Source organism: Pristis pectinata, chromosome 3, assembly GCF_009764475.1.
Source record: "Pristis pectinata isolate sPriPec2 chromosome 3, sPriPec2.1.pri, whole genome shotgun sequence".
Classification (NCBI taxonomy): Eukaryota; Metazoa; Chordata; class Chondrichthyes; order Rhinopristiformes; family Pristidae; genus Pristis; species Pristis pectinata.
Window position 1 is genome coordinate 48,753,274 of NC_067407.1, and position 25,083 is coordinate 48,778,356.

A 25,083-nucleotide genomic window follows, 5' to 3' on the forward strand; every position below is an offset into this window, starting at 1 on the left:
TCCATCCTGTTTAATGCACCATGTGCTGGTGTGGGAGTGCCATAGTGCTGAGAGCACCGAATTGGGCTGCTATCCCATTTGTACCGTTGTTGGGATTCCGTCCTGTTGGGTGACCTATGCACCCAGCAGTAGCTGCCAGAGTTTGAAGATTAGCTCCACTCCTGCAGGAAGGTTGTTGGAGGCAAGGTGCAACACCATGGTGAAAAAGATTGTAAAGCGGTTTATGTGAATGACAGCATGACACCAGTCCACACTGACTTTGGCACTGTGACAGATGCATTGGTTGGAATGTAGCTTGCATACCATCATGAAGCAAACATAAGTTGGGGATGTATTACAGTGAGCAACTGAATTTGAGGAGAGTGCTGCACAGTCTCTCCCTTTGTTGGAGCCAAAGGATTTAATAAATTCAACAAAGTCCATGTAAAGTGTTGACACTGCTACCTGCATTTTCCTTGCAGTTGTCACACAGTGAAGTTGTACACATCCATTGTACTTCCATTGCACACATCCAACGTACTTCTAAATGGACAGAACCCATACCGCAGTTTGGGGAGCTACTCTTTTGCCAATGCAGGAGGTTGTTGAGGAGGACTCTGGAAATTACTTCTTTGTATTAGAGAGCAGGAAGACACCACGTCTTCTTACACTCATAATCAACATTCCCTTTCTTGAAGATTATTCCCATTATGTCATCTCTTCTCTTTTGCTATCTCTTCCTTTTCCCAGATTTGGTCCTTAGATGGCCCTGGAGGTACTGATGCCTGAATACTACTAGTCGAGATGCAGTATGCAGATAATACTTGTGCTTACACATGCACAGAGGCCATGGTTGATTCAGACTCTGAAGCAATCTGGAGAGTGGGCCTTACACTCAACATCCACGAGAGAGGCCTTTTCCCAAGCTACTTCTGCTGCACAACACCACCCTCTGACGATAAAGGTTCGTGGTGCCACTCTGAAAAACATGGACCACTTTTCATAGATTGGGAGCCGCCACTCAGTAAAGGCAGGGATTGATAATGAAATTCACAATAGCATTCAGTGTCTGACAAGACCTCAGACCTGGCACAAACTCATGGTCTACTCAGCAGTGATTCCTGCTCTCCTTTATGCTTGGGCTACCTATAGTAGGTACCTCAAGGCATCTGACATTTGAAAAATATCACTAATGTTGTCACAGAGTCATAGAGTTACAGAACTCAGAAACAGGCCTAACTCTTTCTCCACTACATTGACGACTGCATTGGTGCTGCTTCCAGGCACAGTAGTGTACTGGTTAGTTGCCAGTGGCCCGGGTTCAATTCCGACTGCTGTCTGTAAGGAGTTTGTATGTTCTCCCCGTGACCGAGTGGGTGTCCTCCGGGTGCTCCAGTTTCCTCCCACATTCCAAAGATGTACAGGTTAGGAAGTTGTGGGCATGGTATGTTGGCATGGCGACACTTGTGGACTGCCCCCAGAACACTCTACGCAAAAGATGCATTTCACTGTGTGTTTCGATGTACACGCGCCTAATAAAGATATCTTATCACTTATCTCCTGCACCCATACTGAGCTCATCAATTTCATCAATTTTGCCTCCAACTTCCACCCTGCCCTCAAATTTACTTGGTCCATCTCCAACACCTCTCTCCCCTTTCTTCATCTGTCTCCATCTCCAGAGACAGATTATCCACTGACATCTTTTACAAACTCACTGACTTCCACAGTTACCTTGACTATACCTCTTCCCACCCTGTCACTTGTAAGGATGCCATCCCGTTCTCTCAGTTCCTCTGCCTCCACCGCATCTGTTCTCATGATGAGGCTTTCCATTCCAGGACATCAGAGATGTCCTCTTCTTTTTCAGTAAACAGGGTTTCCCTTCTACCACTATCAATGCAGCCCTCACCCGCATCTCTTCCATTTCCCGTACACCTGCCCTCACTCCATCACTCCCACCCTAACATAACAGGGACGGGGTTCCCTTGTCCTCACCTACCACCCCATGAGCCTCCACATCCAACACATCATTCTCCACAACTTCCGCTAGCTCCAATGGATCCCACCACCAGGCACATCTTCCCCTCCCCTGCCCTGATTTCCGCAGGGATCGCTCTCTCTGCGACTCCCTTGCCCACTCGTCCCTCCCCACCAATGACCCTCCCGGCACTTATCCCTGCAACCGTGCAAAGTGCTACACCTGTCCCTACATGTCCTCCCTCACCACTATTCAGGGCCCTAGACAGTCCTTCCAGGTGAGGCACCATTTCACCCGTGAATCCGAGGGTGTCACTTATTGCATCTGGTGCTCCCGGTGTGGCCTCCTTTACACCGGTGAGACCCAACGCAGGTTGGATGACCGCTTTGTCGAGCACCTTCACTCCGTCTGTCACATCGGCCAGGATCTCCCGGTGGCCAGCCACTTTAATTCCACTTCCCATTCCCATACCAATATATCTATCCACGGCCTCCTCTACTGCCACGTTGAGGCCAGACGCAGGCTGGAGGAGCAACACCTCATATCCTGCCTTGGTAGGATTCAACCTGACGGCATCAACATCAATTTCTCTAACTTCCAGTAACGTCCTCCCCTCTTTGTTTTCCCTCATTCCTGTGGCCCCTTCACCCCTTCCCTTTCCCTTCCCCTGCCCTCACGATCTGCCTATCACCTCCCTCCTATTCCCCAACTCCTTCCCTTTATTCCATGGTCTACTGTCCTCTCCTTCCAGATTCCTTCTTCTTCAGCCCTCTGCCTCTTCCACCTATCACCTCTCAGCTTCTTACATCACTCCCTTTCATCCCCTCTCACCTGGACTCACCTGTCACCTGCCAGCTTGTGCTCCTCCCCCTCCCTTTTTATTCTGGCTTCTGCCCTCTTCCTCTCCAGTCTCAACCCAAAACATTGACTGTTTGTTCCCCTCCATAGATGCTGCCTGACCTGCTGAGTTCCTTCAGCCCAACTTGTCCATTCCAACCAAAGTGTCTATCTGAGCTCATCCCTTTTGCCTGCATTTGGTCTATATCCCTCTTAGCCATTTCTATTCATGTACCAGCCCAAATGTCTTTTGAACATTTTAATTGTACCCACAGCTTCCTCTGACAGCTCATTCCATATATCCACCACCCTCTGAGTGAAAAGGTTGCCCCTCAGATCCCTTTTAAATCTTTCCACTCTCACCTTAAGCCTACACCCTCTAGTTTTAGACTCCTCTACCCTGGGAAAAAGACTGTGACCATCCACCATATCGATGCCCTTTAATGATTTTATATACATCTATAAGATAACCCCTCAACCTCCTACACTCCAAGGAAAAACATCCCAGCCTCTCCTTATAACTCAAGCCCTCCATCCTGGTAACATCCTCGTGAATCTTTTCTGCTTAATGACATCCCTTCTGTAGTTGGGCGACCAAAACTGCACACAATATTCCAACAACTTGTCTCTGCTTTATCTTCCAAATGGCATACGAAATTATGGGAACCAACATCAGCATCCTCTCCCATGCCAATATCCCCAGATCTAGGTCCTAATCACACTCAGTTGGCTTCATCGCACAGGGACCACATTGTTCACATGCCCAACACCAGGCTCCTGAAACAGAAGCAACACAAAATGCGCTGGAGGAACACAGCGGGTCAGGCAGCATCTGCGGAGGGAAGTGGACAGTCGACTGCAGTCCAGATGAAGGGTCTCCGCCTGAAACGTCGACCGTCCATTTCCCTCCACAGATGCTGCCCGAACCGCTGAGTTCCTCCAGCGCTTTTGGCGTTGCTCCAGATTCCATCATCCGCAGACTCCTGCGGCTCCTGAAATAGACATTCTGTGCTGAGCCTCGTCACGGGAAGAGATTGCCAGCTGGACAAAGGAGAAGTTTCAACTACGCAGTCAAATCCTCATCGAAATTTTGGAACATGCCCCACTGACTCTTGGAAAACCCCCTAACCCATGACCACTATCATCCCGGTACCACCACTATCATCCTGGTACCAAAGAAAAGCAAGGTAACGTGCCTCAATGACTACCAACCAGTGGCTCTGACATCCACCATCACGAAGTGCTCTGAGAGGTTGGTCATGGCACACATCAACTCCAGCCTACCAGACAACCTGGACCCATTGCAATTCGCCTATCGGCGAAACAGGTCTATAGCGGATGCCATCTCCCTGGCCCTACACTCAGCTCTGGAGCACCTAGACAGTAAAGACACATACGTTAGACTATTGTTTATTGACTACAGCTCTGCCTTCAATACTATAGTTCCAAGCAAGCTTGTCACCAAACTCTGAGACCTAGGACTCAACACCTCCCTCTGTAACTGGATCCTTGACTTTCTAACAAACAGACCACAATCAGTGAGGATAGGCAGCAATACCTCCGGCACGATTATTCTCAACACTGGTGCCCCACAAGGCTGCGTCCTCAGCCTTCTACTCTACTCCCTACACACCCACGACTGTGTGGCCAGATTCTGCTCTAACTCCATCTACAAGTTTGCAGATGATACCACCGTAGTAGGCCGTATCTCAAACAGCGATGAGTCGGAGTACAGGAAGGAGATAGAGAGCTTAGTGGAATGGTGTCATGACAACAACCTTTCCCTCAATGTCAACAAAAGAGCTGGTCATTGACTTCAGGAAAGGGGGTGTTGTACATGTACTTGTCTACATCAATGGTGCTGAGGTCAAGAGGGTTGAGAGCTTCAAGTTCCTGGGAGTGAACATCACCAACAGCCTGTCCTGGTCAAATCACGTAGATGCCATAGCCAAGAAAGCTCACCAGCGCCTCTACTTCCTCAGGAGGCTAAAGAAATTTGGTTTGTCCCTTTTGACTCTCACCAACTTTTACCGATGCACCATAGAAAGCATCCTATCTGGATGTATCAGGGCTTGGTACGGCAACTGCTCTGCCCAGGACCGCAAGAAGCTGCAGAGAGTTGTGGACACAGCCCAGCGCATCACAGACACCAGCCTCCCCTCCTTGGACTCTGTCTTGGTGTAGCAGCCAGCATAATCAAAGACCCCACCCACCCGGGACATTCTCTCTTCTCTCCTCTTCCATCAGGTAGAAGATACAGGAGCCTGAGCGCACGTACCACCAGACTTAAGGATAGCCTCTACTGTGGCCTCATGATCTACCTTGTTGTGACCTTGCACCTTATTGCACTGCACTTTCTCTGTAGCTGTGACACTTTACTCTGTACTGTTACTGTTTTTACCTGTACTACATCAATGCACTCTGTACTAACTCAATGTAACTGCACTGTGTAATGAATTGACCTGTACGATCCGTTTAAAAGACAAGCTTTCCACTGTACCTCAGTACAAGTGACAATAATAAACCAATACCGCTCAAAGTGGAGAAGAACATTGTGTAAAGTGCAGAGAGCTTCCAGTCAGCCTCACAGCGAGACCCAGCGTAAAGTGCAGAAGGGACACAGGAGCAGACAGACGACCCTCCCCCCGCCCTGTCTGCAGCGACGCCTCAGCTTCTCCCGTTGCCCCCAGACGTGTGGCGACGTATCCTTCATGTGTGGCGCGCTGAGGTCAGTTCCGGGTAAAATGGCGACCATGCGGGCTGTTATGGCCGTGCTGCGGGGCGAGGGGTTGAGGCTTTCCAGCGGGAGGACGCCGCTCCGACAGGTACAGCCCGCGGTGTGAGAGAAGGCAGTGTCCATCGGTGGCGGCGGAATCCACGTTGAGTGGAGGCGTGAGGCCCGCGGCTCAGTGCCGCGCTTCCCTCCAGCGGCTGTTCCACTAAGTGGGAATTTAGTTGTGTCGGTGGGCAAACTCCGGGTTTGACCTGGTTCCTCCTGGTGCCGGGGTCTCCAGTGCTTGGGGCGGCCCCCGTGATGGTATCATGGGTCTGGAGCTGGAGCTGGAGCTGGCGCTGTCACTGCACAGTAGTTGGCTTCGTTTGTACATTAACTAAGAATAAGACCCGAATCAGCCAACGTCTCTGATCGGAGAGAACTCATTTTGTAAAATCCGTGGCAACTGACGTTTAGTAAAGTTGTTAGTGCTTTAATTCCATTATGATCTATTATGCTGTGCAAATGACTGTCTCAACTTCACCTTATTGGCTACATTGCTTTAAGTTCATTTAAACTAATCTGTACGGTGTTATGTTAAGATTTCGTTGTTGAGTATTGCATTTTCAGCTTTTGGACAATTGCATTCCTTTATATGGTGCAGGTGCAAGATTACTCTATTCCTTTGGTCCCTGTATGCTGATCTATTGTGATTGTGATAAAATGAAGAACCAATGAAATATGGGGATGATAACAGGAATTGTAATAATTGCAGGAAGGAGTAACAGGTTAAATGGTCAGAACAATAGATACATGAAGAAAAATTGTCAAGCTGCATAATTTGTCATCACAGGAGGTCATTCAAGTGGCTGGAAACGATTAGTGTTTGAATGTGGAGTTTTTACTGAGATGGATGGGACAAACACTGACCGAAGAAACACATTAAGTTAACTGATTAAGCAGTTTTGTTTTGCATTAACTTTATAATTCATATTGAACACTGGTTAGATTAAACCTTTAGGAAAATATGTGATATTCAACCAGCTGCAAAAAAATAAATGCAGCAGTTGCCCTTTACCCCTCCATTAACTAACCACATTTCAATGTTTGCACTACAGCATGTGTGATTGCACAGTGGAACAGGGGACTGTTGAATAACATTGAAGGTCAACTGATTTGGAATCACGATTTGAGGTCTGGCAGTTAAATATCTTTCCATTTTATATTGTGCAAATATTGATGCAGGTAAATCATCAAAGCATTTAATTAAGATAATTTAAAAACACTAAAACCACAACTCACTTTCTGATGTGTTATGTTCTTGTACTGGAGCAGGAGAAGGGAATGTACGTTTCCAACAGAATCAGGTAAATTATCACTGACTTGTATGTCATGAAATTTGTTGTTTTGTGACAGCAGTACAGTGCAAAGACAAAATTACTATAAATTACAAAATAAAAAGTGCAAAAAAAAAGGAATAATGATGTAATGTTCATGGACTGTTCAGAAATCTGATGACGAAGGGGAAGAAGCCGTTCCTAAATTGTTGAGTGCGGGTCTTCAGGTTCCTGTACCACCTCCCTCATGGTAGTAACGAGAAGAAGACATATTCTGGATGGTGTGGGTCTTTAGTGACAGATGCCAGCTTCTTGAGGCATTGCCTTCTTGAGGCACTGCCCCTTGAAGATGTCCTCGGGTGGGGAGGGTTGTGCCCGTGGTGGAGCTGGCTGAGTCTACAAAACTCTGCAGCCTCTTGCAATCCTGTGCATTGGAGCTTCTGTACCAGGCTGTGGTGCAACCAGTCAGAATGCTCTCCACCATAAATCCATAGAAATTTGCAAGAGTCTTTGGTGATATACTAAATCTCCTCAAACTCCTTACAAAATAGAGCAGCTGGCGTGCCTTCTTCATGACTGCATCGATGTGTTGGGCCCAGGATAGATCCTCTGAGATGTTGAAGCCCAGGAATTTGAAGCTGCTCACCCTTTCCACTGCTGATCCCTCGATGAGGACTAGTGTGTGTTCTCCCAAATTCCCCATTTCCTGACTCACCATTCATGTTACCTATATTTATGTGGTAGTGACATGCGGTTAAGAGCTTGTAACTCTCTTGGGTAGATTGACAGCTTCAAAATACACAACCAATAGTGACACACCATCACAGTTATTTTGAGTATCAATAAAACGTTGACTCTTTGAGACGCTGGAAGTTGATATCCAAGGCTGCACACCTCTATAATTTCACTCAGTCTTTTAACATCTTAAACAGCACCAAATTTGACAAATTTCCCTTTATCCTTGCATGTCCTTTAGAAAAATCTTACTTTCATAAGTATCCAAAGACAATATTATGAAGGCAAATAACAAGTACAAGATAGTGGAAGTAGTGAATCTTTGAAATTCTGCAATGTTTTGCTGTGATTCGCTGAACTTCCCAGCAATAATTTTAAATATCAATCAAGGCTAAGTGTTGATTTAAAAAAAACTGCACAAGTTGCTTGGAGTCTTTTAATTGTACAGCTAGATTTTTGGATACCATGTCGCTTAAAATGTCACAGCTTCTGTTGTTTGCTGATCCTTACTGGCTGTAATTTCAGAAATGCTTGCCTTGAATGCATCTTGTAATTTTAATAGAGACACGAGACTGCAGATGCTGGTATCTGGAGCAAAAAACAAACTGCTGGCAGAACCCAGTGGGCCAGGCAGCATCTGTGGAGGAAAATGGACAGTCGGCATTTTGGATCGAGAACCTTGACCCAAAATATCAACTGTCAATTCGACTGCACAGATGCTGCCTGATCCACTGAGTTCCTCCAGCAGTTTAGCTTATTGCTTGTACTTATTATAATTGTATGCAAGTATTTATCAAAATGAGTATTCACAGGCACTATTGAAATCATCATTCTTCCTTGTGTCTCCTATTTGAACATAGGTTCTCCACATTAAGCCTTGATTTTTCAATAATTACAAAGTTAAAAATATTTAAGATTATCCTTCATCTTTTGTCCTGTCTGAATGATTGGAAAGTACATCTCCACCTTGTTTCCTTGGCTGTTTGTTTTTCTTGGCCCTCTTTATACTTGTTTTCATATTTTATTCAATCAGCACATGAAATGAAAGCTCTGGAAATAGTCAACAGGTCAGGAACTGATGTGGAGAAAGAAGCAATTAATTAATTTTCATCAGAGGGGGCTGTTGATGGGCACACATGGCAAAGGTGGGAATGGATTTGTTGGGGTCTTAGCAGGATTAACCATCCATCCCTATTTTGTTGGGATGTTGACTGAGTTGACTCAGAGTTCCCAGACCCCCAATAAATATTTCCCTCTGGAGACAGGATGGTCTGTATCTGCTTCTGCAGATCCAGTAAAACCCCTGCACTTGCACTGAGGTCATTTTAACAGTATGGGGCTGAGAGATGCAGGGTGCTGATGCATGCTGGAGTTGCTGTGAAATGGGTGTGCATGATTAGATGGGGGGGGGAGTTGGGGTTAATTATGTGTTGAGTTTGAAGGAGAATAAGAAAAAACAAAGTCTAGTGGGGTGGAGCACGGACAACTAAATTCTATCGGTGACATAACTAGTACACTATTTAGGTTAAATTCTACATACAGCAGCGTTGGTTTCATTTTAGTGAAAACCAAATTTAGCATAATGGAAAAGCACAATTTATGATATAGACACCATCTCTGTTGCATACTAAAGAAATGGAGCATGCCAGAATGCTTAAAGTGTGTTTCACCTGTGTTTTCATTATGTTACTGTTTCATATTGCATAGTAAAAGAGGGGAATGGGTGGAGCTTCTAGCTGCTTTGTACTTTAAAGGCATTCACTTTTTCAAAAAAAAATTGTAAGAACACAGTTAACAAAATTTGTGATATGTAATGATTGGTTGGGTCAGTGATAGTAAAGCTCACAGACGCATCCACCCATCATACACATAGAAATATGTCCTTACAGGAAGGTGACTTCTTTGACCTTCTAACTTTGACCTTTGGCCACTAGTTTGAGTCAAGTGTTGCTCTTGGAATTAAACCATAACTGATGCTGTCTTGGCAGACCATTAGCTAATGAATAGGGTTCACTGCTACTCGAGGCAATAGTTGTCCCTCCTAATAACACTATTTTTGTTTCCTGTCATTCAGCAACAGAAATAACAGAAGTTATGAATAATGGGCCACTTCTCTGTGAAGAGCATAAGATGAAGTTTTGAATTGTAAATGTAAAAATTTCTCAATTTTCCCTATCCCGTTTCTTAAAGATTGTTAAGTCTTATAATTGCAAAACTGCCATTGAAGTCTATATTGTTACATCTGTTAATTGTCTCTGTTTCTCTGCCAGGTATGTGTGCACCACTATAGATGTTGTAGTAATGGCCATTTTATGAAGCCAGAATATCCCATATTTAACAAGTCATCTATTCGAGTCGGCGTACAGTCGAGATTTTTAAGAACCTCTGCTGGTAACTGAAAGGTTTACTAGTCTCTCTTTGAATTCATAGTTCAAGCAGACTAATTGTGTTGACTGTTGACTGACCTTTTTACTTATTTTTACAGCTGTTAATGGCCAAGTTGTTCAGTTTAAACTTTCTGATATTGGAGAAGGGATTACAGAAGTTAATGTGAAAGAATGGTGAGTTGATTCCAGATTATGATTTAAGGATGATTTGTGTTGCAGAATTGCTATGGCCCAGTCAACAAATCTTTTGTTCATAAAATTGATTTATTGGTTTATTACTGACCAGGATATATTTTACAATGTAAGAGTGCATCTCTTCATTTGTATTGTTTTGTATAACAAAATTGCTAAGAGTGCAACTTAATATAGACCATGTAATTTGATGAAGTAATTTTTGTTTAAAAGACTATTGCATTTGAATTGTGCCTCATCATTTCCTTCAATCCAATGAATTATTTTGCTGGACAGATAAACGGTGCTTTATACACAACAAAATCCCACAAATAGAAACGAGGTGACTGTTTTAAAGAAAGATGGACTTGCATTTTATATAATTTCTTTCATGGCTTAAGGTGAATGAACCAAAGTGTTTCACTATTGTAAGTGTGCTTTTGACACGCAGCCACTGTAATGTTTTTTGGTTGAAGGAAGAATGTTGGATCAACTATCAGAATAATTTATTTTTCTTCTCGAAATGGTACCTTATGATTAACATCTCCGCTCTAATATTCGTCCCAAAAGCTATTATCTCATGAGATTCAGTGCTGCATTAGTATCAGTCAAAATTACATATGAATTCCTGACGTGGCTCCTCAGACCTGGAATACTGCCTAACAAACAGAGTAGCTTGCAGTAACTGAAATGAAGTCACTCTAATGTATGTAAAAAGAAAAAAATTACTTCTGAATGTTGTAAACCATTTTGCATACTTTGTGCAGAGAGCAAGACTATTTCTACATTTTTTTTGACACCTGGACAGGATATAAATTCTTGACAGCTGTTGACTCTACTTGCTCTTCCTCATTACATTCCAACTAGTTTTTTTGAAAGCAACATTCAACACTTCTTTACTCTTTCCTTCCTACTGTAATCTTACAGTTTAAAACACAGGCTTTGTTTTCCTCTATACCAATTGTTGATTCCTCAAATGCTCTTACTTTTTTCAACATTGATCTACTGCATTATGGGCTATAGTTCTTCAACTTGGTTTGGAGTTTGTCTTTAACTTTGAATTTCCTCAGAAGAACAGATAAGTGGAAGCATGGAAAACTGAAAAAGGCAGAACTACATATGCAATTTCTGTAGTTTAAAAAGTAGGTTATAAGGAGAACACAAAAGGGATTGGTGCCGGTAGGCAAGAAGGCAAGCTTTATATGTTGTTTTATATCTGTAACAACACAGTATGAAAAACACATACTAGATGTAAAACTTCTGGCAGCCAGACAGATCCAGTTTACAACCACGAGGAAGCTAACGGAATACTGCAATGTGACTGCTGCTTTACAAAGTTAAATAAAATAAAACTCTTGAAATAGAGTAATAAAAAGTGTATTACATCAGGAACTTGAGTACTACAAGTTCGTTGTTTGGGAATTGCAAAAGGTCGCTAGATGGGGCTATAACCTAACAACTACTGGACTATTTGGGCAATCTTGATTGTGGAACTATAACCAGAGTTTTATCCCTTTTGACAATTTTTGAATGGGAAGATTACGAAGTGACCTCATTGAAACATGCATAATTATTATGGGGTCTGACAGGCTAGATTTAAGGATGATGTGCCCCCAGAGTATATTCAAGATAGAGATCAAAAGATTTTTGGATATTAAAGAAATCAAGGGACATGAGGTTAATGCAGAAAAGTAGCACTGAGTTAAAAACTCAACTGTGATCTTATTAACTTATGATATAGGTGTGACTGGCCAAATGAACCACTCAAACTATTTTTGTTTTTTTTTTGTCTGAATCCAGTTAGTGAGCACAGCTGAGCCTAATTCGTGCTGCATTCTACATCCGAATTATCAGAAAGTTTTTTTTGGAAAAGTGTACATGCTGGAAATCTGAATTAAAAAGAGAAAATGCTGGAAACACTTGGCAGAAACTTGGACAAACCCTATTTGTTTCTCTACAAATGCTGCCTGATCTGCTGAATGTTTCCAGCTTTTTTTTTTATTTCAATGTTCACCAATATTTTTGTAGCAGAATTGGCATAACAGCTAATGGTGTTCTCCCCACTCTGATGCAAATGGCTATTAAAATGGCTGTTCCAAGTATGCACTGGCTGAAACTGATTTAAGTGCAGTGTGAAAATATTAACTAAAACTCACTTGGTTTATGTAGCCCAACATTATGTTACAAAGACAACCTGGATTTTTTTTTCTTTTCCTGTAGTATAAGTAGTAAGTCAATTAACTGAAAGAAAAGTGCTTACTGAACAAGAAAAATGCTGGATGCAGTTGGACTAAAGAAAGGATGGGAAGGTGTTTTCAGGGAGAATAAGAGATGGGAAAATGGGGGTTGTAAAATATTCCAGGACATAGAGCCAGGATAGCCAAAGGTTTTGTCAGTGAAGATCAAACAAGGTGCATAGGGAAGAGGCCTTTGTTTGAAACAGAGAATATGCTAATGGCGTACATGGAACAGTACAGCACAGGAACACACCCTTCGGCACACGATGTTGTCCCAAACTAGTTAAGCTAATGATGCCTAATTAAACTAATTCCTTCTGCCTGCACGATGTCCATATCCCTCCATTCTCTGCATATTCATGTACCTTTCTAAGAGCTGCTTAAATGTCTGTCATATCAGAGTAGGAGGAGGTTGTAAAGAATGGTAAATTAAGGTAGTTGAATGATGGAGAAGCAATGCAGTTTTGCAAAGGAGTGGAAACCAACCAGGATTTCATGAACGAAGAGGCATGACTGTGGGCCTTTGGATGCATTAATGACATGTGCATAGTAGATAATCAGGAAGAATGTCGCTGTTCTTAGGACCAAAATGACATTGATAGAGATTCTGGTGCCAGTAGTGATGAAGTGAGATGGAGCTATTCTGTATTGCAGTGTCCTTAATTTAGTGTAGGTGAGTCTTTTCTGTCACCTCTTTTGTTTCTCTGACCTTTTTCTGTTCTCTCTCACCTCACCTTCCTGCTCCCTTGATCATGTTTGCATACTTGGCATACTCTCCTTTTGTTCTCTGTTGACCTCATGGCTTCATAGTTCTTTCCCTCTTTTTTTTCCCCCTCTTCCTATTTCTATGTAATAACTCCATGTTCCTTATATGGTTACTTTTTCCATTTAGAGCAGGATGACCCAATTGGTGGCTTATCATTAGGCATGCCAGAACTGCAAAGGCACCAAGACATGGAGAATGTGGTGGGTTACTAATGAAGGACCGAGCATTCCAGAGTTGCAGGCTGGTGGGATATGGTGAAAGAGAGAAGGATCCAGTCAAAGCTGCTGGCTGTGATTACAGATGCAGGGAAAACATTGCAGCACAATGCTTTTAGCTTTTATTGATCGAAGGTTCTTTTGAAGATTAAAACAAAGCTTAAAACTAATGTCAGTGAATGATTGTGATGCAGAAGTTTAGTTTTATAAAATGAAGTTCTGAAACTAGTTTATATTGTCATGGATCTTCAGTATTTTTGCTTATGTAACTCAGAACATGCAGTTTCACTCTTGCTCTCCTGACTGTCTCATCTTTTTGTTGCTGTTCTCTTGTTCCTTTTCCTATTAAGTCATGTGCTTTGTTTGTTCTCTCCATATCTTTTTCCCATGAATGAGGTTAAATATTAGGTGGGTATAAGGTTGCATTTTTGGGTGGCACTTACGGGTTAATTTGGTGGAAAAATTTGGCCAGCCACAACTTACCTGTACGTTGTGTATGATCATCAGAGGGAGAAGAGATGATTAGTCAGGGTGTGGGCAGTTATCTAAAACATGAAGTGACAGAACTCCAACACTGCTGCATGCCTGCTCCATTCCCAGGTTCATTGCTTCTTTAATCCCAGCATCCATCCTGTGCCCTCTATCCCCTTCTCACAGCTTACTTTCCTACCTGGCTGTTTAACATTATTCTCAATCATTGATATGAACTTTAAGCAGTTGTACAGTTTTGGTCACCCCCTTATAGGAAAGACATGGTTAAACTGGAAAGAGTGCAGAAAAGATCGATGAGGACGTTACCAGGACTAGGGGGCCCAAGTTATAGGGAGAGGTTGGCCAGGCTAGGTCTTTATTCCTTGGGATGTAGGAGAATGAGAGATGACCTTATAGAAGTGTTTAAAATTATGAGAGGTAGATAAGGTGGATAATAACAGTCTTTTCCCCAGGGTAGGGGAGTCCAAAACTACAGGGCATAGATTTGGGGTGAGAGGGGAAAGATTTAAAAGGGACCTGAGGGGCAATTTTTTCCACACAGAGGGTGGTGAGTATATGGGACGAGCTGCCCGTGGAAGTGGTTGAGGCAGGTACAATAGTATTATTTAAGCAGCACTTGGATAGGTACATGCAGGGGCAGGGCTTAGAGTGATATGGGCCGAACACAGGAAATTAGGACTAGCTGGGTGGGCACTGTGGTTGGCATAGATTTGTTGGGCTGAAGGACCTTTATCTATGATGTATTGCTTTATCACTCCAACTCTAATTGAGGCTCAAGCATTGATCTTTGGGGGATCTGTGGTTGCAGCCTGACAAGTTAAAAATGTACCATTACTTCCAACTAGTTTTGTATCTTAATCAGTCCTCAATGTATCATATTACACCTCAGTCCCATGAGCACTAATGTTATATAGCAACTTCTAGTTTGACTCATTGAATACCTCTCAAAATCCAAACACACTACTTCCTGGTTCCCTTTACCTATGGCCTCAGAATATCTAACACATGTATAAACACAGAATCCTCTTCATAAATTGTGTGACTATGCCCAATTATGTTTTGATTACATAAGTGCATGTTACCACATCCTTAGTATACTTGCGTTAGTATTTCATTTGCCACAGATATTGGGCTAACTCTACTGTCCCTCCTTTCATGAATGACATATCCTATAAGATTGGGATATAGCAAAGTACACTCTGTGGAGACCAATCTCAAACCTGAAGAATACTGGAACATTAAAACCAGTACATTTCATTATCTCTGCAGCATTTAGTTTAAAAGACTGGAATGCACGTCATTGGATTCAAGGAATTTGTGAGCTTTTACCTCATTAAATGTGTCCAGTGCTATTTATTTATCAATAAATATCTCCTTAAATTCCTTGGGTCTCCACTATTTCTTAACTGTGCTGTGCCATCTCTAGAGTGAAAGATGCACTACATTTGCTAATGTTTCTACCATTTCTTCTTCCTTCATTGTAACTTCTCACTCTAAGGGAAGCACGCACACACTCACTAATTTCTTCTTGGTTATGCACCATGGGGGTGGAGGGGAGGGGAAGGCAAGATGATTAGCCAGGGTGTGGGCAGTTATCTAAAATGAAGTGGATGTAGTGCTCCAACACTGCTGCAGGCCTGCTCCGTACCCAAGCTTGTTGCTGCTTTTATCCCTGCATCCATCATTGGGTCCTCTGTCTGCTTCTCATAGCTTACTTTCCCAGCTGGTTTTGTATCATCAGCAAACATTACACTCATTTTTCTGTCTGTTGCCAATTTTCTTTCATTCTGTTTTTATCTCTATCGATTTATTGGACAATTCTTTGTGCATTCTTAAATCCTCCCAGTTCTCTCACTTACTATTTTTGGCAATATTAGAAGCCTTTTCCTTTATTAAACCACTTTGTCAGCTTGTTGCTTGCTTATGTTGCGTTTTGCAGATTTTTCTGGATCTGCCAGTGTTGAGTTGTTGCTTGAAGCCATCCAGATCCAACATTAGCAAGACTCTGTGCAGTGGCAAGGCCTTGGATAACATTACATGAGTGAGTCAGTACAAGCCCTGCCCACAGATCTGCTGAAAAAATCCTTGACGACAGGCTGTCAAAGTTATTCAGGGCAATTAATGATTAAAATCCTAATACATTGAAATATTGAAGAAGCTTCAGAAACTTAAAAATCAAGCAGATACACTTTAATAATGTTAAAAAATGTACAAATTAAAATACCTATAATTAAAGCAAACTCAATTAATTCAAAAATATGTAAATTACCTTACACTTGCACTTGTCCCTTCAACTACTCCTCTCATTTCTGGTGAATGAACTCTAGTGCAACTTCAGTGGGCAGACGCCCTAGCACTTTACCAATGGCCTGCATTTAGGGAAAGTCACAGGTGAAGCACTGCTGAAAAAAAATCTGCCGGTACTGATTGAGGAATGTCAGTAGTTCTGCTTGAGACTATTTTCCAGCTTCATCTAGTTCTGTCTTTTAACTTTGTAGCCAGTTTGAACACATTTTCCACGAAGCTTTTATTCCTAAGTGATTACACATTTGATATAACTGTGTGTTCTAATATCTTGTCGTGACTTCTTTTCTCTGATCCTTACAGGTACGTAAAGGTAGGAGACACAGTATCACAGTTTGACAGCATCTGTGAAGTCCAGAGTGACAAAGCATCAGTTACAATAACCAGCCGATATGATGGTGTGGTTCGAAAAATTTATTACAATGTGGATGACACTGCTTATGTGGGCAAACCACTCATTGATATAGAAACAGAAGCTGTAAAAGGTACATCAAACTTAAGACTGGTGTAGGGGAGAAGTTGGTCACCACAGATTATTCATCTAAAAATGTTTGATTTCAGTGGAATGTACATGCAACCTCTAATTTGGAAGGATGGAAGATGAGTGACAATATAAATAGATTAGTATAATTCAAAACGAATAGTACCAACAGAAGTCAAAGGTACATATGTGTCAATCTTTGAGGGCATCAATGCATGCAGGAAGATTATTTCTCGAAATAAATGGGATCCTTGGCTTTGAAGCATAAAATGCAAAGGCAAGGATTTTTTTTTACCTGTATGTAAATAATTGTTAGGCCTCAGCTGGAGTACTGCCCAATTATATATAATTGTTTTTCTAAGAAGCATCTACAAGCCTTGGAGAGATTGCAGAGATATACTGGATTGATACCTGATGTGGTAATTACGGTCATGTTGCTAGACTGGAGAAACTAATTGTTTTCCTTAGATCACAGAAGGTTGTTTGCAGACTTGTAAATTTTCAAATCATGAAGTATAATTCCATTAATATTAATTTGAACATCTTAGACCATCAGGTGTAGGAGCAGAATTGGGCCATTCGGCCCATTGAGTTTGCTCCACCATTCAATCATGGCTGATTTATTTTTCCCTCTCAACACCATTCTCCCACCTTCTCCCTGTAACCCTTAACCCCCTAACCAATCAAGAACTTATCAATCTCTGCCTTAAATACATCCAGTAACTTTGCTTCCACAGCCCTCTGTGACAATGAATTCCACAGATTCACCACTCTCTGGTGGAAGAAATTCTTCATCTCAGTTTCAAAGGGACATCCCTTTATTCTGAGCTGTGTTCTCGGATCCTAGATTCTCCCACTACTGGAAACATCCTCTCCATGCCCACTCTATCCAGGCCTTTCAGTATCTGGCAGGTTTCTATGAGATCCCCCCCCTCATCCTTCTGAACCTCAAGTACAGGCCCAGAGACATCAAATACTCCTCGTATGTTTAGCCTTTCATTCCTGGGATCATTCTTGTGACTCTCCTCTGGTCCCTCTTCAGGACCCAAAAATGCTCACAATATTCCAAATGCAGTCTGACCATTGCCTTATAAAGCCTCAGCAGTACATCCTTGTTTTTATATTTCTAGTCCTCTCGAAATTTGCTGCCTTTACTACTGACTCACCCTACAAGTTAACCTTGAGGGAATCCTGACCTAGGACTCCCACGTCCCTTTGCACCTCTGTGCTGCTTTCAGTGAACTGTGCACTTGTACTCCCAGGTCCCTCTGTTTCACAACACTCATCAGTGCTCTGCCATTCACTTTCTAAATCCTCCCCTGGTTTGATATATCACTTTATGCTTATCCAAGGTGAAATCCATTTGCCAACGTCTTATACAACTTCAACATAACATCCCAACTGCTGTACTCAGTGCCCCGATTTATGAAGGCCAAAGTGCCAAAAGCTCTCTTTACAACCCTGTCTACCTGTGACACCACTTTCAAGGAACTATGGACCTGTATTCCCAGGTCCCTCTATTCTACTGCACACCTCAGAACCCTACCATTCACTGTTCAAATCCTACCCTGGTTTGTCCTCCCAAAATGCATCACCTCATACTTGTCTGCATTAAATTCCATCAACTATTTTTCAGCCCATTTTTCTAGCTGGTCAAGATCACGCTGCAAGCTTTGATAGCCTTTCTTGCTCCCTATCTTGGTGTCATCCGCAAATTTGCTGATCCAGTTTACCACCTTATCATCTAAATCATTAATACAGATGATAAACAACAACAGACCCAACACCGATCCCTGCGGCACATCACTTGTCAGAGGCCTCCAGAAGAGACAACCACTTACTACCACTCTCTGGCTTCTCCTGTTAAGCCAATGTTGAATCCAGTTGGCTACCTCATCCTGAATGCCAAGCAACTTAACCTTCTGGAGGAGCCTCCCTTGCAGGACTTTGTCTAAGGTCCACACTGAAGTCCATGTAGATAATGTCCACCACCTTTCTCTCATCGACCTTATTGGTAACCTCCTCAGAAAAACTCTAAGTTTGGTTAGACATGACATACCACACACAAAGCCATGTTGACTATCCCTAATCAGGCCCTATCTATCCAAGTACTTGTATCCAGTCCCTTAGAATTTCTTCCAATAATTTACCCACAACTGACGTCAGGCTCACCTGCCTATAACTTCCCGGTTTATTCTTCGAGCCTTTCTTGAACAACGGAACGACATTAGCTATCCTCCAGTCCTCCAGCATCTTACCCACGGCTAAGGACATTTTAAACGTCTCTGCCAGGGCGCCTGCAATTTCTGCACTAGCCTCCCACAAGGTCTGTGGGGACACCTTGTCAGACCCTGGGGATTTATCCACCTTAATTCACCTCAACACAGCCAACACCTCCTCTTCTGTAATCCAGATACGGTCCATGACCTCACTACTCTTTTGCCTTAGTTCTATAGTCTCTATGTCTGTCTCCAGAGTAAATACAGATGCAAAAAAAAATCATTTAAGATCTCCCCCATCTCTCTCAGCTCCATGCATATCATGCTGATCTTCAAGAGGAACAATTTTGTCCCTTGCTCCCTTGCTACTCTTTTGCTCTTAACATAGAGATAGAAACCCTTGGGATTCTCTTTCACCCTGTCTGCCAGAGCAACCTCTTGTCCTCTTTTTGCCCTCCTGATTTCTCTCTTGAGTGTTCTCTTTCATTTCTTATATTCGTCAAGCACCTCATTTGATCCTAACTGCCTATACCTGATATGCACCGCCTTTTTCTTTACTGGGGCCTCAATATCCCTCTAACCAAGGTTCCATAAATCTGCTAGCCTTGCCTTTTATTCCAACAGGAACATATGGTTTCTGCACTCTCAATATTTCACTTTTGAAAGCCTCCCACTTACCAAGCATCTCTTTGCTGGAAAACAGCCTATCCCAATCCACGCCTGCCAGATCCCCTTTGATGCCATCAAAATTGGCCTTATTCCAATTTAGAATCTCAATCAGAGGACCAGCCCTATCCTTCTCCATAATTATCTTGAAACAAATGGAATTATGGTCACTGGATCCAAAGTGTTTCCCTACACACACTTCTGTCACCTGCCCTGTCTCGTCCTCTAAGAGGAGATCCAGCATCACGCTCGCTCTGGTTGGGACCTCTACATATTGATTAAGGAAACTTTTCTGAACAAATTTGATAAACTCTATCCCATCCAATCCCTTTACAGTATGGGAGTCCCAGTCAATATGTGGAAAGTTAAAATCACCTACTATCACAACTCACCTTTTGTTTTGCAACTGTCTGCTATCTCTCTACAAATTTGTTTCTCTAAATCCCACTGACTACTGGGAGGTCTATAGTATAGTCCCGTTAACATGGTCATCCCTTTCTTATTCCTCAGTTCCACCCATGTTGCCTCAGTAGACGAGCCCTCCAGCATGTCCTTTCTGAGCACTGCTGTGACATTTTCCCTGATGAGTAATGCCACCCCTCCCCCTTTAAAACCTCCCTCTCTGTCATATCTAAAACATCGGAACCCTGGAACATTGAGCTGCCAGTCCTGCCCCTCCTGCAACCAAGTCTCACTAATAGCTACAACATCATAATTCCACGTACTGATCCATGCTCTAAGTTCATCTGCCTTACCTACAATACCCCTTGCATTGGAATAGACGCATCTCAGAACATTAGTCCCACCATGCTCTTCAACCAGTCGATTTCTGTCTTCGCTTATAGGCTGTACATCTACTTTCCCCACAGCCACTCCAGTTGCTGCACTTCCACACTCTGGTTCCCACCCTTCTGCAACACTAGTTTAAACCCGCACCGCCCCCCCCCCCCCCCCCAAAGCAGCACCAGCAAACCTTCCTGCAAGGATATTGGCCCCCCTCCAGTTCGGGTGCAAACCGTCCCATTTGTACAGGTCCCACCTGCCCTGGAAGAGAGCCCAATGATCCAAAACTCTGAAGCCCTCCGTGCTGCACCATCTCCTTAGCCACATGTTGAACTGCACTATCTTCCTATTTCTTGCCTCACTAGCATGTGGCACAGGTAGCAATCCTGAGATCACCACCCTGGAGGTCCTGTCTTTTAACTTGGCACCTCATTCCCTGAACTCATTTTGCAGGACCTCATCACCCTTTCTGCCTATGACATTGGTACCGATGTGTACCATGACTTCTGGCTGCTCACCCTCCCCCTTAAGAATGCTGTGGACTGAATCCAAGATGTCTGACCCTGGCACTTAAAAGGCAACATACCATCCAGGAGTCTCATTCTTGTCCGCAGAATCTCTTATCTTTTCCCCTAACCAATGAATCCTCTATCACTATTGCATTCCTACCCACCACCCACCCCGCCCCCCCAACTCTTTTCCCTTCTGAGCCTCAGAGCCAGACTCAGTGCCAGAGACCTGGCCACTGTGGCTTTCCTCTGGTAGGGCATTCTCCCCAACAGAATTCAAAACAATATACCTGTTATTGAGGGGAACAGCCACAGGGTACCCTGCACTGACTACCTTTCCCCTTTCCCGCTCCTGATGGTCACCCAGCTACCTGCATCCTGCCTCCCTGTGACTTCAGTCTATCATCTCCTCAGTTTCCCAAATGATCCAGAGTTCATCCAGCTCCAGCTCCCTAACACAGTCAGTAATGAGCTGTAGCCAAATGCACTTCCTGCAGGTGTAGTCATCAGGGACACTGGCGGTCTACCTGACTTCCCACATCCTACAAGAGGAGCATACCGCTGCTCTGATCGCCATTTCACTGCTCCAACTATGGAATAAGAGAGAGGAAAATAAAGACCTTACCTGAACCTCACCATAGCCTCTGCTCACCAGAGCCTCCTGAACCAAAGCCAAATCAATGATAACAACAAAATAAAATGAAAACCTTACCTGTTCCTTCCTATGCCTTAATGATAACAACAAAATAAAATGAAAACCTTACCTGTTCCTTCCTATGCCTTCTCTCAGAAGCCATTTTTCCTAAAGAGCTGCTGTCACTCTCCAGATTTGGGCTACTTATTCCACCTCTTCATACCGAAACCTCTTGAGCCAAAGCCTCAGCTCCTCACCGTAACACTGTCCACTCACACAATGGCCACTCCACTTAACCCAGTCTGCTCCGCCATTCAATAAGATCGTGGCTGATCTGGCCCTGGACTCAGATCCACTTGCCTTCATTTTCCCCATAACCCTTAATTCCCCCACTATGCAAAAATCTATCTAACCGTGTCTTAAATATATTTAATGAGGTGGCCTCTACTGCTTCCCTGGGCAGAGAATTCCACAGATTCCCTACTCTCTGGGAAAAGCAGTTTCTCCTCATCCCTGTCCTAAATCTATTCCCCCAAATCTTGAGGCTATGTCCCTTCATTCTAGTCTCACCTACCAGTGGAAACAACCTTCCTGCATCTATCTTATCTATCCCTTTCATAATTTTATATGTTTCTATAATATCCCCTCTTATTCTTCTGAATTCCAGTGAGTATAGTCCCAGGCGACTCAATCTCTTCTCATAGGCAAACCCCCTGGTCTCCAGAATCAACCTGGTGAACCTCCTCTGCACCGCCTCCGTAGCTGGTATATCTTTCCTCAAGTAAGGAGACCAGAACTGCACACAGTACTCCATGTGCGGCTTCACCAGTACCCTGTACAGTTGCAGTATAACCTCCCTGCTCTTAAATTCAATCCCTCTAGCAATGAAGGCCAACATTCCATTTGCCTTCTTGATAACCTGTTGCACCTGCAAACCAACCTTTTGCGATTCATGCACAAGCACTCCCAAGTCCCTCTGCACAACAGCATGCTGCAATCTTTCACCATTTAAATAATAATCTGATCGTCTATTTTTCCTTCCAAAATTAACTAACAATTTGCAGATGTGCCAATTGTAGGGTCCTGCTGAGTGAAATCAACGTCCTGAGACTTACCTGCTTGAAACTTTAGCCTCTTGCTCTGAGTCTCATCTCCTGCTGAGTGAAATCTGAGTGAAGTCTCCTGTTCCATTTATTAAAATCATGGCTTATCTGACTGTAAACATTCCCAACTATCCACAGTAACCTTTCACTGAATTCTTTCTCAAGTAAATCTACCTTTGCCTTAAAAATATTCAGAGACTGCTTCCATGGTCCTCTGAGGAATAGAAATCCAAAGACACAATCTTCTGAGAGAAAAGACTTTGTTTCATTTCTGTCCTAACTGGGCCATTCCTTATTTTTAAACAGTGACCCTTAGGTCCAGATTGTCTCACAATAGGAACATCTTCTCCACATTCACCCTGTTCAGGACCCTTGGGATCTTTTTTTATTTTGATCAAGTTCCCCCTCACTTTTCTAAACTCTAGCAGGTACACATCTAGCCTTTCCATCATTCCTCACGAGACAACCTACCTAATCCAGGTCTTAGTCTAATAAACTACTAAACTATTCCCAACAGATTTGCATCCTTTTTTAAAAAAAAAAGGACACCAATACTATACGCATACTCCAGATGTGATCTCACCAGTGCACCTCCCTACTTTTGTAGTCACTTCCCAAACAATAAACAACAACACTTTGTTAGCTTTCCTAATTACTAGCTGTACCTGTATAGTAGCCTTTTGCAAAACATGGAGTGGAACACTCAGATTCTGTTGCATCTCAAAGCTCTGCAAGTCTCACTATTTGGATAAAGTGCTTCTTTATTATTTTTCTACCAATGGAGAATTTTACATTTCCCACATATTCCACTGCCAGATTTTTGCCTACTCACTTAACCTATCTATATTGCCTTTGTAACCTCCTTATGTCCTCCTCACAACACTTTCCTACCTATCTTTGTACCATCAGCAAATTTTGGAGCTATAACTTCGGTGCCTTCATCCAAGCCGTTATGTAAGAAATAAAATATTGAGGCCCCAGCACAGTTGGGCCCATTCCACATACCTGTTCCACACTGCTTGTTCCATCTTGCTAACTCTTTCTGTTTTCTGTTATCCAGCCAATCTTCTATCCATATAAGTATGTTCCACAACAATCTTTGATGCAAATTAAATGCCTTCTAACAATCAAAGTATAATACATCCACAGTTCCCCGTTGTCCATAGAACATGTTACTTCTTCAAAGAACTCCATTAAATTGATCAATTATGATTTCCTTTTCACAAAGCCACGTTGACTTTGTGTGATTACTTTGAAGTTTTTTTAATGTGCCCTGCCATAAAGTATTTAATAATAGTTGCTAATGTTTTTTTCCAATGGCATATGCAAAATTAAGTAACCTGTAGTTTTCTGCTTTCTCCTTCCCTTTTTAATGAAGGAGTTGCATTTGTTATTTTCCAGTCTAGTGAACCTTCCCCTGAATCTGGGGAATTTTGGATAATTGAAGCTAATCAACCAACTCACTAGTCACTTTATAAGATTCAAGGATGAAGTCCATCAGGACACAGAGACTCATCAGCCTGCAGCTCCAAAAATTTGCTCAGTACCACTTTCCTGGTAATTATAGTTTTCTTGAGTTTCTCCCTTCCAGTTCCAGATTTCCGTTTATTTCTGGGATGTTGCTTGTATCCTGTACAGTGAAGGTGCAAAATAGTTGTATATCTGCCATCTCCTGTTTTTTCCATTATTAAATTCCCAGACTCACCTTTTTATGGGGTCAACACTCACAATGTAATTTTTTTTAAAATATCATCATCATCATCATCTTTTTATTCTCAGACAGATCTGAACACGACTATATGCTTCAATCTACCCAATGTCTGTTGTCAGCCGTAGTGTGAGTAGGTCTTATCCTGTCATGTTTGTTCATTCTACCAGGATGGGAAATATTTCTCCCTCCTTTGAATGCAGCATATTGCCTTTGCTGAGGAATGTAGCCAAAGATTTGGCTGGCTCTATGTCTAGAATACTTTTTGTGTGGTGGTAAAGGTCTTCAAAAGCTGAAGCTGCTTAAATAGTCCTTTAAATTGGATTTTTTGTCAGTAAAGAGATGTATCATAGCAACCAATGTTCTGGCTCAGTAAGGGCATTGGAAGAAGCATCCAAGCAGAGATTGTAACCACTAATAACATCTGTTCCACTGGAGGTTTTTGACACAAAGAGCCTTTCTTTAGTGGCTGTGATAAGTGGTGTCATGGCAGTGTTTCTACAATGTGCCCATTACAGGTGATTTTGATCTGCTGTCATGCACATCCTACTCACCCACCAGAACAATAACTGCTATTGTGATTGTTGCCAGATCAATTGGACTGTGTAACTTGGTATAACTGCTTTTGCAGGATATGATTGTAAATGTTGTAGCAAAACTACTACATTATTCAAGAGTGGAAGGAGTAGTTAGTTGCAGTTTAATGAAGCTCCATTATATCCACTGCTTTGGTATTTCGCTGCAACTTGTATTTTTTTTGGTCCAGGCTCTAGTACATTTCCAATTGGCTGCCCTGAGAGTATTTGCTGTTATAACACTAATTTTT

At 42.7% G+C, this 25,083-nt stretch overlaps 1 protein-coding gene across 4 annotated transcripts in view; it reads left to right on the forward strand.

Moving 5' to 3' along the window:
• The first annotated feature begins 5,497 nt into the window (after positions 1-5,497).
• The window catches only part of dbt (dihydrolipoamide branched chain transacylase E2), a 32,558-nt gene continuing 12,972 nt past the window's right edge, over positions 5,498-25,083 (forward strand). The window contains exons 1-5 of one of the 4 annotated variants that reach the window (XM_052011636.1): positions 5,544-5,622; positions 6,629-6,755; positions 9,853-9,973; positions 10,068-10,143; positions 16,458-16,639. In XM_052011636.1, coding sequence (XP_051867596.1) covers positions 6,750-6,755; positions 9,853-9,973; positions 10,068-10,143; positions 16,458-16,639 — 385 coding nt within the window. In that variant the 5' untranslated portion in view covers positions 5,544-5,622; positions 6,629-6,749. Of the gene's footprint in view, positions 5,623-6,628; positions 6,756-9,679; positions 9,728-9,852; positions 9,974-10,067; positions 10,144-16,457; positions 16,640-25,083 lie in introns of those variants that run through there. The other 3 variants (XM_052011637.1, XM_052011635.1, XM_052011638.1) reach the window with 3 other exon arrangements.